We start from the raw sequence: 20742 nt of genomic DNA, 5'->3' as shown, positions 1-20742 counted from the left end.
ATTTAGATATGCCAGTTAATGACACATTGTCATTGCAGTTTTCATTTTCAGTGAAATCAATCTCTTTCCAGAATAGGATTTAACCTGGCATTCTCGGATACTAGTCTAATGACATTACCAATGCCCTGGCTAAGTAAACATCCCCTGGATGTAGCCAGTGAGTGACAGGTCACATTCAAATTTGGAAACCTCTCCAGGGAGCAATTCAGCCACTTCAGCTGAAAGCCTTTTTCAGGAATGCCCCTTGGGACTGAAATTACCCCTAGAAATGTTGACTCTTTTGTTCACTAATGTCTGCCCTGCTGTGCTTTTGTCCAGCACCACACTGATGAACTGACTCTCCAGCATCTACAGTACTCTCCTCCCAGTCTGCAACTTGACCCTGACTATAGAAACACAGTAATAGGAGCAAGAGGAAACCATTAGCCCTTCACCTGCTCTCCCCCCACAATGATTGATTGTGGCTGATCATCCAATTGTCCCCAGTCTGACCCTGTAATGTGACTTCCTTGCTCAAGGTCACCTGAGCTGTATCAGTGTCATCTGCTGTTTAGATTCCAGTTGGGTGTGGACACACTGGCAAGTGCAGAATCAACTGGCAAGAACTCTGCCAGGAAAGAGATCCCAGCTGAAGTTGGGATACTTTGGAGAAGGCTGAGGAAATTCTGGGCTGGAGGGGCCCCTCCCGACATAGGGAGATGCTGTTTCGGATCTACTCCAGTTAGTGTTTGAATTGTAGAAGCAAGAGTGATCATAGCGATGAAGGATTGGAATGTACTGCCTGGAAATAGGGAGGTAGGCTGAACTCTTACTTTGGATGGAAATGTGCAGGATATGGGGAAGGCAGGAGTGGCACTGGATGGAACAGGTGCTGGCATTATGGGCTGAATGGCCTCTGCTGTAACAGTTCCTTCAGGGAACCAGGGGGCTGGACAGTTTCCAGACTCGACTGGCGTTGTAACAATCTCCTCTTCCTTTCCCCCCCGGGGTAGTCCAGCTCCCAGCCTGATTTCCCTCCCTCCAGCTGAACTGGGTCACCCCTTGCCGCCTTTGTGATTTTTAAACCGAGCTGCATGGGAGAAGAGCTAAGCACGTAGCAGCTTCCACTGCTGTTTAATTCTGAAATCCCCAAGAGTTGGGGACCACTGTTACCCACGGGGTTCCCTCACTCAGGAGGCGGGGGGGGGTACCCGGGCTGAGCTGTCTGCAGTGGCAGTGCAGGGGTTAATGCTGAAGGCAGGGTTAATACGGGGAGGGATGTTCCTGTTCGGACTCTAGTACATCCTCCTGAGCTGCTGGGAGCCCTCCCAGAGGTTGGGGGGTGGGGCTCAGTAATCTCTCACCCCCTCCCTCCTGCAGCTCTTCCAGCAAACCTCCCCGGAGCTGTCTGCTTCCTAACTCCTGGGAGATGGGGGTCATTCCCAGTGACTCGGGGCTGGCTGGTAAGATCTGTTCTCTGACCCTCTTCCCGATGCAGTCGCTTATTGCATTAGCTGGAGGAGTTTGCCCCCACCCACCGCCCCTGTTATCTGCTGTCTCTCTCTCTCTCAGCTCCGTCTCAGATACTGCCCCCAACCGTGTCGGGGGGGGAGGGAGGGTTGGCCAGTGCTTTCTCTGGAAAGTGTTTGCTGTCGCTAAGTGCGTGTCAGTGGAGGGATTGTAGCTGTTGCTAGTGTCTGCCTGCCTGCAGTCACTGTTTCTGCTTTAGGACTTGTGCTCAGCGGGGTGGTCCCATGCTGTGCTTGGTGTGACCTGTTCTCTTCTCCCCCACCCCCTCTGGGCAGGGGAAGGATGTGAAGGACAGTTTCCCCCCCCCCCCCCCCCCCAAGTTGTAAAGGTTGTCTCTCTATTCTGAGCAAGGCTCTTGTTCCCCTCTGCACTGCTGAGTCCAGGCACCTCAGTAAATGCAGCCCTCCTCGGGGCAGGAGGCCAGTTTGAACTGTAAGACTTTGACTTCTGTTCTGAAATTCACTCGGTCCTTTAGGAATTTTCAAGCCTACTCCTCCCAATCGGGGGGGGGGGGGGGGAAGGGAGAGAAAGAGAAACGTGAGGGCTGCAGACTAGTCGTGTGGTGCTGGAAAAGCGCAGCAGGTCAGACAGCATCCGAGGAAGAATAGGCGTTTTGAGCAAAACTCGTGTTTTCCACTGCCCAGTATGTTCCCACCTCACCTGTATGGATGAATGAACTTTCCATTTTCCTTTAAGACTCTGCTGTTTGTCTGACTTTGTTTTAAAAACCACAAGTGACTTAGCTAGTCCACTTCCCCTGGTGTAGGTATTAACTTCTAGTCTAGGCAGCAACTTCAACACCTGTTGAAAACTTCAGAACCCTTCTAAGTTTAACTTGAAGACTTACAAGTGTGTGCTAGAACTGGAGGGTTTGAGCTATAGGGATAGCCTGAAGCATTTTGCCACCTCCATTGGAGACTGAGGGGGTGACCTTAAGATTATAAAATCATGGGCATGGCTAGGACAAATACCCAGGTCTTTCCCCTGGGGTGGGAAACACGGCTAGAGAAGAGGGCTTAAATTTAGGGTGAGGGCAAAGATGAGACCTCACTCGGGTGGTACATGGAATGAGCTGCCAGAGGAAGTAGAGGCTGGTACAACTATATTCAAAATTCATTGGAATGAGCATAGGAAGAGTTGAGGGATATGGGCCACATGATGGCAAATGGGATTGGGTTAGGATAACTGGTTGGACTGAGTCTCTCCTGTATGTAGGATTCTATAAAAACTATCCACAACAATCTACTTTAATGGGGGGGGCATAACACCTAACCTGTTCTGGGGCTCAAATGTTGATAAGTATAACTTTTTTTAACCTAACTTCAAATGCTGGCATTACTATGCAGGCAGCATTTTAAATTAATCTGAAGACTAACTGGACTCTGCTTTTTCTCCTTGGAAGCTCAGACCTGCGTTTCTTCCATTAATGCAAACCCTATAATGGGTTCAACCCAATGAAGTTGGGTCTTGTGGGATTCAGGGTGAGCCTGCCAACTTCCTACAAATATTTCTCAGGAGACAGAGCAAGGTGGTGGAAGGTTATTTGCCAGACAGAAGGCTTATGACCAGTGGTATTCCACAGGGATCAGTGCTGTGTCCATCTGTCACTTGTATTGTCAAATCACTTAGTTTGTAGATGACCTCGATTGGTGTAGTGGGCAATGAAGGTTAGCTATGACTTTAAAACACTGATCAATGGACTGAGTGACAGATGGAGTTTGGATTAATGTGAGGCATTGCATTTATTTAAATATAGGACTTGCACAATTAATGGTAGGGTCCCAGGTAGTGTTGTACCTGAAACCCAGGTCTCTGTTCCTGCCCTTGTGAACCTTCCTGGCCCAGTTATCAAAACTGGGGCGTAAGCTCCCACTCTGAGCCATGCCAACTATTCATAATCAAACCCTAACTTTCCAAATGCATCTATCTCCATCTAGTGTAACTTACCCACAAATGTTACACTTACTGGTCTATAGTTCCCAGGTTTTTCTTTGCAGCCCTTGATGGCACAGCATTCACTACCCCTTTCGCCCCACCCCCCACCCCCCACAGTTGTCTGGGACCTCACCTGTGGCTAATGATGCTTAGCTTATGGGGCCTAGCTAATTTTTTTGCCTCTTGCAGTATTATCTGGTCAGGATCAAGAGACGTATCCACCTTCATGTATTTTAATATATCCAATACCTGTGTGGACTGTTCCCACAACTACAATTAACTTCCCAGTCATCTTTCACATAAGAAATTTATTGCAAACTTCATATCTCTGGTTTCTACACATGTCCATTTTGGTCCAGAGGGGTCCTTTTTCTCAAGTTTTTCCCTCTTTAATATACTTGAAGAACCACTTTGAACTCGCTCTCCTCAACCAAGGCTCTAATGTCCCTTTCACCATCTTGATTTCCTTCAGTGAACTTTTTTCCCCAAACCTCCAGCAATCTGTACTGAACCATGCCTCCTTTTGTAGTCAAAGCCTCACTACCATCCAAGGTTCCCTACTCCTGTCAACCTTGCCTTTCACCCCCTCAGGAACATCTAGGCCTTTTAACTCTAGCATCTCTTTAGAAAGCCTCCCACTGGAGATTTCTAAGAATTCACATGGGCTAGTGTCAGGCTAAACATGATCAGGTGTTGCCAAAGATTCCTTTAATGGCACAAGGGGTAGTCCCCATGGAAGTTACTAGAGTTACTTCAGAGCTCAGTATTACCTGAGGCTCATACAGCTTCATGCTAAATTGTTGGATCTGCTTGGGTTCACACTACTCCCATGGGCACTTCTACTGGGCTTCAACTCAGACTTGTACTTTCGTAAATCAAATTCTCAGCCTGCTCAGGTCAGCAGGAACTGAGCTGAACTTCAACACTCCAATCTCTAGCTGCTCCAGAATGCTTATTTATAGCAGTCCCCCTCATTTTGACTTCATCTGCGAGTTAGTCATGGACTAAAATAGTTTGTCTTAACCTATTTTTAAGATGTGTCAGCAGTAATTGTGGTTAAATGAAGTCATTGGAACAAATCCTTGTCCTGCCCCTCCCTTCTGAACTTTCACTGAACTAACACTTGAACCTGGAAAGTCAAGATTACAAATCCATTCACCACATCCCTGTTTCAGAAAGGAGCTAAATATCCTTGTTCTAAATGTCTATGGTAGCTTTTTCTCCACTTTGCAAGACTGACCACCTCAGCCACCTGTTAACAATCGCCTGGCTTACATTCCTCTCCACACTATGGTGCTGGTCTCCACCATGTACTTTTGGTCCTTCAACTTTAATCCCTATCACTGGCAGTTAGTCTTCAGATGCTTAGTCTAGCCATAACCAGACTAGGGCAAATTTCTGATCATAGGTTCTAGTTGGCACCTGGCCTCCTGATACAAAGGGGGGGATGATGTAATACTCCATTTCTGGAGAGCAACAGATTCTAAGCCCTTACTCCCAATATTATCAGACTTTGTTTCACTGCAGATACTCGAGTTGAGGTGATAGTATCTGCTTTCTCAGTTGGAAATCTTGAAGATGACTACCAATTTAGTTGCCGCCTGTGCAAAGATCAGTCCTGGCTCCAGGAGTTCCCAAAGATTCTGATACAGCTGATCATTCAGCTGCTTATGATCCTCTCTTCCCCCCCTGCCCCCCCCCCAATATCTGAACTGCAGATGTGTACTCGGTGCAACTTGACAATTCTGACACTGAAGCAATAAATGTCTGAATGCAGCACAACCCAGAATTAAGGCTTGGGGCTGAAATAGACAAAGGCCACAAAATGGCTATAAGCATCTAACCACATCCCTTGGCATTATCATTGAATTCCCCTGTCAACATCCCAGGGATTGCCACTTTTCCAGAAACTCCACTGGTCCCAAGAGCAGGTCAGAAGTTAAGAATATTGCGGTAAGTAACTTACACTCTCCTCTGAAGGTGTTTATGCTTTCCTTTATTGGTCACTGTATTGAGTACAGGAGTTGGGAGGTAATGATGCAGCTGTACAGGAAATTGGTTAGGCCACTGTTGGAATATTGTGCAATTCTGGTCTCCCTATCAGAAGATGTTGTGAAACTTGCAAGGGTTCAGAAAAGATTTACAAGGATGATGCCAGGGTTGGAGAGGCTGGACAGGTTGGGGCTGTTTTCCCTGGAGTGTCAGAGGCTGAGGGGTGGCCTTTATAGAGTTTTACAAAAGAGGGGCATGGATAGGATAAATAGGCAGTCTCCCCTGGCATCAGGGAGTCCAGAACTAGAGGGCATAGGTTTAGGGTGAGGGGGAAGATGAGATATAAGGGGCAACTTTTTCACAGGATGGTACATGTATGGAATGAGCTGCCAGAGGATGTGGGGGTGAGGCTAGTACAACCTCAACTCTTAAGAGGCATTTGGATGGCAATATGAATAGAAGGGTTTGGAGGGATATGGGCCAGGTGCTGGCAGGTGGGACTGGATTAGTCAGCATGGACAGGTTGGACCGAAGGGTCTGTTTCCATGCTGTACATCTGACTCTCCAAGCCTGTCCACTATCTACAAGCACATGCCAGGAGTGTGATGGAATATGGCCAACCTGTCTGGATGGGTGCAGCTCCAAGCACCATACAGAACAAAGTAACCCAGTTGATTGGCATTAATTTTCTGATCAGTAACAAAGTTGCATCTCCAAGATGCACTAAAGAAATCCAAAGATCCTTGGACAGACCATTCCCAGCCCCTGAAATGCCACCTAAAATGGCATGTGGGAACACTACCTGCATTATGCCTTTTGAAGGCAGCTAGGATTGGAATAGGTGCTGAACCAACCAGTGGTGTCCCACATTCCCATGAATTGGTTTAAACTAAATTGGCACTAAGACTTTAAGCTGAATGACCCTTGTGCCCATCTTTAAGCCTTGATCTTGATTCCCTCCTCCCTGGATATATTGGTACATTCTGATAGTTCACATTGTGAAATGCTAGGTCCTGTTAACATCAATGACTAGACATTAGTGAAACAGGATTGATATGGAAGGGATTAAGTTTGAATTGTTGAACCAGGGACAGTTTAGAGGGCTATCTATCAATTGAAAAATAATCCAAGGCCAGCAAAGCAGTGATAGCATGTGACTCCAGTCAGGACAGAATTGAATAGGCAATCCTTTACCAGATTGTCAAGGGAAAGGAATTGTAGAAATGTAGCCATTTGGAACTCCTATCACAGGATGTGGTTAAAGTGAAGAATAGCCTAATTTCCCTGAAGGGACAGACTAACAAGGGAGGTTAAATTGAGTCAGTTACAATGATCTCCTCCCTCAGATGGGCAAAATTCACTCTTCTTAGAGCTGAGTGACCTGCCACCAGACAGGCCTTCAGCTATTTCCCCCACTACCCACAATGCAGTAAAAACAAGTTTTAATTCCATCTTTGTCCTGACCATGATAGTTGACATTCCCATGTTGGAGTGTGAACTCCCTTCTACATGAAAGGATAGGGTCTGTCTTCACTCTAGATCAGTGGTGCTGGAAAAGCACGGCAGGTCAGGCAGCATCTGAGGAGCAGGAAAATCAATGTTTCAGGCACAACCCCCTTCATTCTGAATGAATCAGATGTTGCCTGACCTGCTGTGCTTTTCCAGCACCACTCTAATCTAGACTGATCTGCAGCCCTCCCTTTTTTGCTCAGTCTGTACCTTAACTGGTCCTTGCATGAAAAACCATGCCCCTGTATCACCAGCACTATTAATCTTAGCTAGTTTCTCCCCTAAAGTGATCCCTGCTGGGGTGAATGCTAGGAGTAATGCGAACCACTGGCACTAAAGGTCTCTGGTTCCAGATGTCGATCCCCTCCAGTGTCCTACCCTCTGATAGGGATTCCAGGATCTGGAATTTGATAGATTGACAGATGGAATCAACCAGTTTGTGGCTGAACTAGCCATTCATAAATCAGTGGGGTCAGACTGACCAGTGAATTTGACATGCTACTTTTAGTGACAAACATGGAATAAACTAACTAACCTGTGCTTATTATTACAAGCTTCAACTTACTGGTCCTTGACCTGAAAACCTGTACTAACTTCAGTGTTATCAACTTGATTTAAGTCTGTTCTTTGCTCACTTGTCTATATTTTAAAAATGCACTGACCTTGAGCTGTTATCTTTGTATTCAGTGTTTTGACTCCCTAATATGCTTTTTTTTAAAAAAGGGCTATAGCCAACATCACTTGCAGCATGCTGCCCCTGGCAGCCTATGCTTTTTTTTTGAGCTTTCTGGAGTGTGGTTTCTCAAAGCTATTAAGTGGGACTTCCTGATCAATGTCAAGGGACTAGTGATGCAGAATCTCAAACCCTGGAGACATTGCCTTGGTGGATTCAAACCAGAAATTTCCAGTTTTAATAGAAGTTCACCTTTTGTAATCACTAGGTTGAAATAGATGGTGTCCTATTCCCTTCCCCATAAACGGCTCTTGCAAGTCTGGAGCCAGGTCTGGGTGTTGCCAGGGAGCCCACTGCCATGGCTATAAATCAAATGGATGAGATTGTGCCCCATCCTGGGCTGACCTGGCTTCTCTAGTCAGTAATACTGAATTGGACACCAGTGAGTTGTCTAACCTCCTCTTCCCTAAAACTTTCATGACTCAAGATTTGATCATCTAGTGATTACTACTACAGCCCTAAGACTCTATTACAGAGTTTCACAAGATTGACACTTCCTAGTCAACCTGAACAGGTTTACATTACCCACCTCCAGCAAGTGGGGCTTGAACTCCAGCTCCTGCCCCTGCTTGGAGCATGGGGCCAGGGTGCACCAGCTGACTGTTCCTATCCCAATCATTCCCATGCTTCAATCTGGAGGTCTGAAATAGGGATGTCGACCAAAAGTCACTTTGCAACTCTCTAGTGAAGCAATACATGTCCCAATACAAGTGGCCAGTTTATTAGATGAACAGCATGAACAGATCCTTCAGTCCAAGTGCCCAGGCCTCTGCCACTTTAAAACTGGGACAATGACACATGCCCCACAAATACCAATGCATGCTGGCTAGATTATCTACAGACACATTCATGGCATTACTGCCACTACTGACCTTCAGTTACCACTGATTAAAACTAGACTGCCCACTGCTACAAGAGCAGTTAGGAATACAGCAAGTAGCTCTCCATCTGGCTCCCCAGAGTCTGCCCACCTACCTGGCACAGGTCAGGAGTGTAATAGAATACTCTCTGCTTATCAATGAGTGCCACTTCAAGAAATTAGGACACCACCTGATTGTAACACACATCCTGAAGGGCTTGTGCCCAAAACATTGATTCTCCTGCTCCTTTGCCTGACCTGCTGAGCTTTTCCAGCAACACATTTTTAAAATCCACTCTTTTCCCCACCACCTAGTAGCAATACCATCAGCAAAATAAAGGATGAATTCCTGCAATCTCCTTTGCAGATGCCCTCACCATGACTGACCTCCAATCCGTCTCCCAGCTAGGATTCTAGTCAGCAGTTCCCAGATTCCAACTTTTCAGGGCTCCTTTTTTCTCTTACTGTCATGTTGCCATCACATCAAAGGGAGCACAATGAGCCAGTATGAGGTGTGAATGTTCAATCCGCTCTGAATATCAAATGTGCTAACAGACCACAGCCAGTGAAGGGTTTGCGATGATCTCTGGGTGAAGGTTGTATGCAGTCAGTACCATAAGATCTGCACTTTCAGGACAAGGCTGTCCAACCCTCTTAACCAGCAACTATTGAAATCTGATCTGACTTTATGTCCCACTTTTCCCACCAAGATTCTAATCTTCTATTGTAGCTTTCATGCCTCTGTTTGCCTAGTTGCCATAGAACATAGAAGAATACAGCACAGTACAGGCCCTTTGGCCCTCGATGTTACGCCGATCCAAGCCCACCTAACCTACACTAGCCCACTATCCTCCATATGCCTATCCAATGCCTGCTTAAATGCCCATAATGAGGGAGTCCACCACTGCTACTGGCAGGGCATTCCATGAACTCACAACTCGCTGAGTAAAGAATCTACCCCTAACATCTGTCCTATACCTACCCCCCTTAATTTAAAGCTATGCCCCCTTGTAATAGCTGACTCCATACGTGGAAAAAGGTTCTCACTGTCGATCCTATCTAAACCCCTAATCATCTTGTACACCTCTATCAAGTCACCCCTAAACCTTCTTTTCTCCAATGAAAACAGCCCCAAGTGCCTCAGCTTTTCCTCATATGATCTTCCTACCATACCAGGCAACATCCTGGTAAACCTCCTCTGCACCCGTTCCAGTGCCTCCACATCCTTCCTATAGTATGGTGACCAAAACTGCACACAATACTCCAGATGTGGCCGCACCAGAGTCTTATACAACTGCAACATGACCTCCGTACTCCAGAACTCAATTCCTCTACCAATAAAAGCCAGTATGCCATATGCTGCCTTCACCGCACTATTTACCTGGGTGGCAACTTTCAAAGATCTGTGTACATGGACACCAAGATCCCTCTGCTCATCCACACTGCCAAGTATCTGACCATTAGCCCAGTACCCCATCTTTATCCAGGCAAAATTCTTCTAGTTTCTGTTGCAGTTAACAAACTGATTGGAACACCATTTCAGCCCTTCCAGTCAGGTACTAAAACAATCCTAGGGTCTGGCAGTATCAAGAATTCATGATGCTTGGACTCCTCCCTCCCTGATAAAATCTCAAAACAGCATTTGAGAATTCAAACAGTTTGAGCTTGCAACCCCTCAGTGGAACACTGCAGTAAATTTCTATTGTAGAGCAGCGTGGTTTGTGGGATGTGGCTGGAGCTGCTGAAACTCCACATTGTTTAACAATCTGATTAGCAGGACTGCCATCCCCTTGTCTTCAAGTCCTTGACACTATAATCTCTTGGCACAATAGATCAGGTTAGCACTGATGCCTCAGCACCAGGGACCTGGGGTCAGGTCAAGTGTTGGATGACTGCAGACTTTCATGGATTGACCATGCTAAACTACCTATCTGATTTGCCAGACCTGTTGAGAAGGTCAATTTAGCATTTTCACAGCCAATGACAGCTCACTAAACATGACTATGCAAGAAGACTAGCTTTGTTTAATGTGGTCAGTCCACCTGCACTGTCAGCAGTGGTAGTCTTTGTGCCAATGAATCTAATAATGGAGCTCTTCTCCTGGTCCAGTCATCTGTCTGAGGTGGTGATTTTGGAGATGCTGGTGTTGGACTGGGGTGTATAAAGTTTTAAAAATCACAACACCAGGTTTTTGTCCAACTGGTTTAATTGGAAGCACTAGCTTTCAGTGTCACTTCATCAGGTGAAGGAGCGTTGTTCCACAAGTGTGCTTCCAATTAAACCTTTTGGACGAACACCTGGTTTTTATCTGAGTCAGTGCTGGTCAGATTAGCTGCATTCCTTGGGCTCCCTATACCTATTCAGTCCAGCCTGAATCAATGATTCAGCTCAATTCCCCTCCTAGTTAATGTATAACCAACATCATTGTTACTAGGTTAATAGTGCTAGGAAAAGTGATTTCAAATCACTACTGTCCTTCAGCTCTTATAGCTTAAAGTCTGTGTGTACAAAGTCCACTCCAGAGGCATGCACTAGTACCATTAAATGGTCTATTCCTAGCTGCTACACTTGAGGGATATGTGCCAAGTGCTAGCAGATAGGACTAGATTAAGTTTGGCTATCTCATCAGTAAGGATTAATTGGACCAAAGGATCTGTTTTCTTACTCTACATCTGGTTTGTAGAGTAACTCCCTCCTTTGACCCAGCTCAGTCTAGCATATTAAGATCTTGCTCACAGGATGACTTTGCCAAGCCTACAAGCAGTCACCCTTGGTATAAAACCACCAGCCCACTTTCCAATCTCATATCTTGAAAGGTATGTCTACAGTTTCCACTCATGTTCCTGGGTGTGCTGATCCTGGTGACAGTCAAGATGAGTGTAAATTGAGTCTGGCATTCTCCTCCTCCTGCAGTCAGTGTGGTGCTGGAAAAGCACAGCAGGTCAGGCAGCATCTGAGGAGCAGAAACATCGACATCTTGGGCCAAAGCCCTTTTTGGGGTTGACTTTGTTAACCCTCTAGCTATTCACTGCTCACTCTGTCGTATAGTCAGCAATGGCCAAATCCCATGCCTCACTAACTTGACCTGGGTTAACTCTAATCAAAAAATCCATCCTTTTATACTTCAGTTCAAGAACTACAATTTGTTACTCTTCTGTTCTCATTCCATCTGCCAATTCTCTTCACCTATTGGTGTATTCCCACTAAATGCTTTAAATAGTGACAATTGAGTAGTAATGTTGAATGACAACTAACAACATTGTCCCATGTGCTTATATTAAAGTAACATCTGAGCCATCAAAGGTGGATAATGGTACACTAGGCTTTAACTTGGAATACTGAGCAATTTAGTATCCCTTCCTTCTATCAGAAAGATGCTGTGAAACTTAAGGGTTCAGAAAAGACTTACAAGGATGTTGCCAGAGTTGCTGGATTTGAGCTCTAGGGGGAGGCTGAACAGGCTGGGGCTGTTTTCCCTGGAGTGCTGGGGTAAGGGGTGACCTTTATAGAGGTTGATAAGATCATTAGAGGGCATGGATAGGATAAATAGACAAGGCCTCCCCCCCCCCCCCCCCCTGGAATGGGAGTGTAGAACTAGAGGGCCTAGGTTTAGGGTGAGGGGAACAATGGCACCCAAGGGGCAACCTTTTCATGCAGAAGGTGGTGTAGGTATGAATAAGCTACCAGAGGAAAAGGTGAAACTGGTACAGTTACAGCACTTAAAGGACCTCTCAATAGGTACATGAATAGGGAAGGACTTAGACATATGGACCAAGTGCTGGTAAGTTTGACTAGATTAAGTTGGGATATCTGGTTAGCATGGATAAGTTGGACCAAAGGGCCTGTTTCCATGCTGTATATCTAAGTGAAACACTTCCTTTAACTTCAGTCTTCAATAAAACTTCAAAACATTCTGTTACTTGGTTTGTGGGGATCAGTAGAATCACTGATCAATCTTCTGCTTCTGTATCCTCTTCTCCACCCCCCTGCTTTGGGCTGCTTGTCAGCCCTATTGCCCTTATCTCCAGGTGCTGTCTATGCACTTTCCCTCTCTCAGCATCTATTAATCAGAACTACTCAACAACAAAGTTAATGTTTTTTCACTTTAGAAGCTATTGGTTTAAACTTCATGGTTTAACCTTTGAACACAGCCTCATCCCCTTGCTCTGCCTCAGTTTCTATCCTCTGCAGAAGAAACAGGAGCTTTACCAGGAGCAACTAGTTTTTTTTTGAGACTTAAGGTAAGTAAATTAGACTTTATTTCCCTCAGTGTCTGCAGGCTATTTGACCACCTTGATCAGCTTGTGCTAATTTCTCTCCTCATAGTAGTTCCTACTGCAAGGTCACAAAGTCCTGGTTAGCTTTGGGTTTCCAAATCTGTTTTGACTTTTGTCAGCAGCTTCTATTGCCCTTAGGTGAATGGAAGTTGTAATAACCTGGGAGCTGCCCCTAGCTGTGGGCAGCATTGATCAGATACCTGCCCTGAATTAAATTTCATTCAAGGCTCAAATGTAGGGGTCACTGGGTGGGCCACACTCTGTCCCTAGTCCACCTTGAAGGTGGGGTGAGCTACCATCTTGAACCACTGTAGTCCAGGGGCTGTAAGTAGACCACAATGCCCTTGGGGTATTTAAGGATTTGACCCAGCAATAGTGAGGAATGGCAGTTATTGCAAGTCAGGGTGGTGAGGGGCATTTGCAGGTGAGGGCATTCTCCTCTACCTGCTGCACCCTAGATGGAAGTGGTCTTGGGTTTGGAAGGTGCTGTGTAGGGATCTTTGAATTTTCTGCAGTTCATCTTGTAGTTGGTACACTGCTCAGCAATGGTAGATGTTGTCAGCAAGTAGGCTGCTTTGTCCTGGATATAGTTAGAACTGCCTCTAGGCAAGTAGGAGGAGTTTCATTGACTTCTGCCATGTATAGATTTTGGGCAATTCCTTGCTACTGTATTCCTCACTTCTGACCTTTTTAAAGGTGTCCCTACTTTCAACCTTTCCAAACAGAAACTGCTGGAAAAGCTCAGGTCTGGCACTGGAGAGTTAATGCTTCAGGTCCACAGATGCTGCCAGACCTGATCGTTTCCGGCAGTTACTGCAAATCAAAACAAGCCGAATCTACAACTTTCAATCTTCAAGTCATTGAAGCATCCAGACACTTTTCACTGGTGTTCATGACTTCCTGTTTCTCCTTGGCACATGCTCCCCAAGACCCTGTAACTCCAGGCCAGTTTTCTGACTCTCTGGCTAATGTTGCTCTGGCTCCTTCCTCAGTCTACCATGGTCAAAATAACACTTAGTAATTACTGTCTCTTCCTTCAGTCCTAGTCCTGAACACCAGTGCAGCTCCTTCCTGACTGTCTCCAGGCATGGAGACAGTGACACAAATCAGGAAGGCAGAACTAGATTCCTGAAGGGCTTATGCCCGAAACGTCTATGTCCTAGAACATAGAACATAGAAGAATACAGCGCAGTACAGGCCCTTGGGCCCTCGATGTTGCGCCGATCCAAGCCCACCTAAACTACACTAACCCACTATCCTCCATATACCTATCCAATGCCCTCTTAAATGCCCATAAAGAGGGAGAGTCCACCACTGTTACTGGCAGGGCATTCCATGAACTAACGACTCGCTGAGTGAAGAACCTACCCCTAACATCAGTCCTATATCTACCCCCCCTTAATTTAAAGCTATGCCCCCTTGTAATACCCGACTCAATACGCGGGAAAAGGTTCATACTGTCGACCCTATCTAACCCCCTAATCATCTTGTACACCTCAATCAAGTCACCCCTAAACCTCCTTTTCTCTAGTGAAAACAGCCCCAAGTGCCTCAGTCTTTCCTCATACGATTTTCCTACCATACCAGGCAACATCCTGGTAAACCTCCTCTGCACCCGTTCCAATGCCTCCACATCCTTCCTATAGTATGGCGACCAAAACTGCACACAATATTCCAGATGCGGCCGTACCAGAGTCTTATACAACTGCATCATGACCTCAGGACTCCGGAACTCAATTCCTCTACCAATAAAAGCCAGTACGCCATATGCCTTCCTCACCGCACTATTTACCTGGGTGGCCACTTTCAGAGATCTGTGTACATGGACACCAAGATCCCTCTGCTCATCCACACTACCAAGTATCCGACCATTAGCCCAGTACCCCATCTTGTTGTTCTTCCCAAAGTGAATCACCTCGCACTTAGCTACATTGAATTCCATCTGCCACCTTTCTGCCCAGCTCTGCAGCTTCTCTATATCCTGCTGTAACCTGCCACATGCTTCCTCACTGTCAACAACTCCTCCGACTTTCGTATCATCCGCAAACTTGCTCACCCAACCTTCTAACCCCTCTTCCAGGTCATTTATAAAAATGACAAACAGCAATGGTCCCAAAACAGATCCTTGCGGAACACCGCTAGTGACGGCACTCCATGAAGAAACTTTGCCATCAACTACTACCCTCTGTCTTCTTCCATCCAGCCAATTCCTAATCCAAACCTCCAACTCACCCTCAATGCCATATCTCCGTATTTTCTGCAGTAGCCTACCATGGGGAACCTTATCAAACGCCTTACTAAAATCCATATATACCACATCTACCGCTTTCCCCTCATCAACCTCCTTCGTCACCTTTTCAAAGAATTCAATAAGGTTTGTGAGGCACGACTTGCCCTTCACAAAACCATGCTGACTATCCTTGATCACATTATTCCTATCTAGATGTGCATAAATCCTATCCCTTACAATTCTCTCCTTGGATGCTGCCTGACCTGCTGCGCTTCTCCAGCAACACATTTTCAGCTCAGAACTAGGACATAACCAGGAAAAATGTCTACAGCCATATGCTCCAGAGTCAGACCTCACCAGGCTGAGCAACAATCTATGGTTAGACAGGTCTCTTTTTTTTTTTTTCCCCAGATCCTAGGAAAGAACTCCAACATCAAGGGAACAATCCACTGACACCTAACTCCATCCAGGACAGATTGTCTGGTTTCATACTTCCTGAAACTGGATTTCTAATCCATTTCAGTTTAGTTGGAGCATTGTAACTGAACCCATTGGTTCCCAACTGACCATGGTCATTCTACGTTAGATGTACATATCTAGCATTAACTTCCAATTGCAGTGGGGTATTCAAACCAGGTCCCCAGTCATGATTGGCTGTTGCCTGACAGTAGGGTGTGGCAGTATTGGAGAGTGGAAGAGATTGCAACAGATGTTGCATGGACTGAAGATTCAGCAAACTAGCACCTTACCGTAGAGGTGATATCATGAACCACTAAGTTATTGACAGGAAAATATTCCCTCCTGAGAATTGACTGGGGCATAGTGAAGAACAGGAACATTTGGAAGGTGGGAATCAAACTCAGGCAGGAACCTTTTTATGTACTTGGATCTGCATCTGTGAAGCTAAGGTAGAAAATGAAGTTACAAAATGGTGTTAGAATCAATTGGCTTTTGACCAGTATGGATCTGGGAGGCTGTTCAGAGCATCCTGCAGTAGAGCTGAATCACTAGCTGATTCTAGCTAGTCAGCTGTTGACTGACATTATCTTAGGACTAAAATTCCTTTGAAAGGAAAAGCACTTTGGTAAGTACATCCTGGATCACTGGACTATGGCAAAAGATTGACCATATGATCTGTGGCACCCCCCCCCCCCAGTCCTTTCAAATCCCATGTCTAGGTACTAAGAACAAACATCAAACACCTGGAGGGGTTTCAACTAACACTTATCTACTGATCAGATCTGTCCCTCGAGGATGGGATTGGATTCAATGACAATTGGGGCACAGCACAGTTACAAATTTGACTTGAATCTAAATAGTCAGACCTCAATGGCAAGACTTGAGGCACCCAATTTACTAACTTCACCTGATCTTCAAGGAATGAGGCTTTGTGACCGACTTCGTTTCTTGACTTAGCAATTAGGATTGCAAGTTTCCACCTTGGATACTGAACATGAGGCAGCCCATGCCCTAACTGGGGCAGGACTACATCCCCCTCAGATGATCACTTGGTCCTGCCTGGCCCTCAGTCTTGCAAACCAGTAAGCTGCAACTTTTAAGACTTGGCACTGACCTGTGTAAATTGTAGTACAGATCAGACATGATGTAATGAGCAGAACACATTGAAAGCTGTTAGAACCACTTGTTTTCTCAAGTTCTGATCTTTATCACTGACAATCCTGGTGTCTTGATCAGCTTATGTACTGGAAGTGGGTTTATAACTAACTCTGCTGATTTTTCAGATACTACAAAGTTCCTGCTGCTTAATAGCTTTTTTCCAGTGACTGAGGCCAAGCAGTAACAAGGCTTTAGCTTCAGCACAAGAGTTGGACTCTGATCTCTGACCCCTGTCAGATTGTCTGTAAACACATCTAAACAGACTGCCCTCAATACTGCTATTGCTAGGCATTCTGACATGGAACAGAAGGCCCCCTGCCAGGTGCACTCATGCACCTAATTAGCAATCTAGGCTAACAAAGCCAGGTACGATGCTAATCTACACTGTTTGTTTTATTGCAATTTTCCACCTGGTGTGTAATAGCCAAGGCCTGGCTCTAGACTGAGCCAGAGTCCTTGTTTCCTTTTCTCTGCTTTCTAATGAGATGTCTAGGGGAGGTGGAATCTAAACACCCCCTCCCCCCCCCCCCCCCCCCAGAGGTAGTGACACTACCACTATTCCTTTAAATTTCCTTGCACAATGGATTTCTATCTGGAACAACATCAGGCTCACTCCTCCCATTTAGTGAGGAAACATCTGCAGCTTTGTGGTCTGACCTGTGACTCCAGTCCCATCCTTAATTGCATAATAGCAATAAAGATGTGACTAAGGTCACATGCATCCCACTAGCTTAAACTCCACAAATCAACATTAGCTTTTACCTTGACCCCCCCCCCCAACGCACAGTCTGACCACTGTCAGCTTGACTACTATACAGCACTTGGCTTACCTCGAGCAAAACTGGGGTGATTGTACCCTGTCCAACATCAGATTTCCACAAAGTATCACCTTCGCTTAGACACCAGTCCTATTTCCATCTTGCAGCATAATACCAGCTGAGACCATACACCTGGACACATCCCCCTGATGATGAAATCTGACTTCCATTAACTAATGGAAAAAGGTGAGACACTGGTTATAAATATATACAGGCCTAAGCTTCAACAATCAGGAAGCCAGTTAACTTGAGATTTCTTTCTAAAAATCTTGCTCCTGTTAAATTATCCTGATTGTTTTCTCGGGTTCTTAAACTTCTCTGGCCTGGAGACTTTAGAATCCTTGCACCTGAATTGGTGGCTAGAATTGCTGCCTCAACACCCTGGACCCAGGTTTGATTCCAGTCTCAAATGCCTGTCTGGGTTTCCTCAGTGCTCAGGTTTCCTCCTACAATCCAAAGATATGCAGCTCAGGTGAATTGGCTGTGCTAAATTGCCCATAGTGTTAGGTGCATTAGTCCCTACAAATATAGGGTAGGGGTGTGGGTGGGTTAGTCTTCAGAGGGTCAGTGTGGATTTATTGGGCCAAAGGGCCTGTTTTTTTTTGCACTAAGGAGTCTAATCTAAATGAACACCATCACTCAACCTACAGATGTCCACCCAAATTAAAGTTAAGCCTTCAGGATTTTGAAGCCATTGGACAGAATAACACTCTCTGCTGTATTCTGAAATTGGTATTGCTCAACTAAGTTCTTAACTGAGCATTGAGATGTTTACTATTAAAACAGTACAGCACTCTTCCACTTAATACTAGTGCCTATAATTAAATGCTAGATTCAAGTCCCTCCCAGATGTAATCAACACCTACCCTAATTTGAAATCCCAAGTCAAAATTGCAAATATTTACAAATGACATGTTCCACAATGCAGTGACATGCCTAACCTGCCATGTAGTCTTTAATGGTGTCTAAAATAGTTGAGCTCTAGCCATCCAATTAGCCCTGTGCTACCAGCCCAGTTTCAATAAACGCTATGCTCTCTCTACAGGCTGAACTGACATGTCTTGATTGACTCAACCGCTTCAGGACATCTTTTTATCAAAGGCAAAGGAACTTGGGGATTTGAATGCAGATGGCGGCCATGTCTGAAACAGCTGAGATCAACGTTCCCAGCCAATTGGAGGCTTCACCTACAAAGGGATCAAAGAAGGATAAAAAGAAAGGTAAACTGGACCCCATGAGCTTAAACCATCTACACAACTAAATCTGGCAGAACCTTCAACCAAAATGGTTGGTTGAGTCATCCAGTGGCCTGGATGATCTGAAATGCTTCATGGTGATTTGGTGAGTTGTTGCTCAGCCTTGTAACTTTAGTCTAAATTGGAAGGACACTTTGGGTAAGAAATAGAAGCTACACTTGTAGCAAGTCGTACAATAAAGCACCATCCTGGAGTTTTAAACTTGTCCCCAATCTCTGTGCTGTTGCTAATGAGGATTTATTTGATTACATATCTGGCACTAACTTGTACCTCTTCACTTCACTTAAAGCTTCCATCAGTCACCTTTATTCCAAGGAAACAAGCCTGCCTTCTGACCTTTCAATTGTCTAATCTCCCAAATTTCCCACTGGACCCAGGCTAATATGGGTCAGTTTTAAGAGTCCTAGAGATGTTCAGCGTGGAAACGGACCCTTCAGTCCAACTCATCTATGCCAACTACATATCCCAATCTAGTCCCACCTGCTAGCACCTGGCCCATATCCCTCCAATCCCTTCCAATTCATGTACCCATCCAAATGCCTTTTTAAAATGTTGCAATTGTACCAGCCTCCACCACATCCTCTGGCAGCTCACTTCCATACCCATACCACCCTGTGCATGGAAAAAGTTGCCCCTTGGGTGTCTCGTATCTTTCCCTCTCTCCCTAAACCTGTGCCCTCTAGTTCTTTCCCTGGTGTGGCTGAGTCCAGACTGTCTATTTGCCCTATCCATGCCCCTCATGATTTTACAAGCCTCTAAGGTCACCCCTCAGCCTCTGACACTCCAGGGAAAACAGCCCCAGCCTGTTCAGCCTCTCCCTATAGCTCAAATCCCCCAACCCTGGCAACAGCCTTTGTAAATCTTTTCTGAACCCTTTCAAGTTTCACAACATCCTTCTCATAGGAAGGAGACCAGAATTGCATGTAATATTCCAACAGTGTCCTGTACAGCCACAGCATAACCTCCCAACTCCTGTACTCAGTACTCTGACCAATAAAGGAAAGCATACCAAACACCACCTTCACTATCCTATCTACCTGCAACTCTGTCAAGGAGCTATGAACCTGCACTCCAAGGTCTTTGTTCAGCAACACCTCCAGTACCTTGAGTGTATAAGTCCTGCTAAGATTTGATTTCCCAAAATGCAGCACCTCCCATTTATCTGAATTAAACTCCATCTGCCACTTCTCAGTCCATTGTCCCATCTGGTCAAGATCCCATTGTAATCTTCACTGTCAACCTCCAATTGTGATATCTTGAGAAATTGTCACATTCCCTAGCAAAGGTAAGCAACTAAACTCCTGACTTGAACTCTTGAAGTTAAAATATTATCCCCTCAAAGCACCTGCACATACAGACTCAAACAGGCAAGACATCAGCTATAACTTGAGAATGAAACTGAGGGGTTGCAATGGTCTATTACAAGATTAGCTGATCCTAAGACTTGCCATTCCCTTCTGCAGTACTTATAGATCTTGACCCAACCATCAGCTGCTTCATTAGCACCTTTCTGGATCCAAACTGACTTGTTATCTGTTTGGCACAATTTGCAAGAGCTAATACTGATCAGTCTGTCCAAATAGCAAAGTGTAGACTCCAGTTCCAGTGCAAATATTACAAGTGACTTTTAGCAACTCTCCATACTGACCCCAGGAGATCTGGGTTCAAGCCCCAAATACTCCAGGAATGTTTCAATACATTACTGAACAGCTTTTAATTGGGCAAAGACCCTCCAACAGAATGTGCCAATGAACCACTAACTATTGTATTCTGGGGCTGCCACTGACCTGAACTCTACACCAGGGCAGGTCAAAGATCACAAATCCTAGAGCAAGTAACTCTCCACCTGACTCTTTCAAAGCCTGCCCACTCAAACACTAGTGTGATTGAATAATCTACCACTCAAATGAAATACCTTGAGGACAAAGCAGCCCATTTTATTGCAGCATGACCACCAATCCAGTCCTACTCTTCTAACACCCAGTGTACACTGCTAGCTATAGCTAC

General features: G+C 45.4%; 1 protein-coding gene across 5 annotated transcripts in view; it reads left to right on the top strand.

Moving 5' to 3' along the window:
* The first annotated feature begins 1301 nt into the window (after window positions 1-1301).
* Window positions 1302-20742, top strand: part of dab2 (DAB adaptor protein 2) — a 39886-nt gene continuing 20445 nt past the window's right edge. For 2 of the 5 annotated variants that reach the window (XM_087975155.1, XM_043703026.2), the window contains exons 1-2: window positions 1302-1442; window positions 18525-18699. In XM_087975155.1, coding sequence (XP_087831281.1) covers window positions 18603-18699 — 97 coding nt within the window. In that variant the 5' untranslated portion in view covers window positions 1302-1442; window positions 18525-18602. Of the gene's footprint in view, window positions 1443-5162; window positions 5398-12646; window positions 12779-17586; window positions 17666-18524; window positions 18700-20742 lie in introns of all 5 variants that reach the window. The other 3 variants (XM_087975134.1, XM_087975142.1, XM_087975149.1) reach the window with 3 other exon arrangements.

The sequence above is a fragment of the Chiloscyllium plagiosum genome, unplaced genomic scaffold (assembly GCF_037043375.1).
Source record: "Chiloscyllium plagiosum isolate Xiang-an unplaced genomic scaffold, Cpla_swu_hap1 HiC_scaffold_2, whole genome shotgun sequence".
Classification (NCBI taxonomy): Eukaryota; Metazoa; Chordata; class Chondrichthyes; order Orectolobiformes; family Hemiscylliidae; genus Chiloscyllium; species Chiloscyllium plagiosum.
This window is presented reverse-complemented; position numbering and strand designations above follow the sequence as displayed.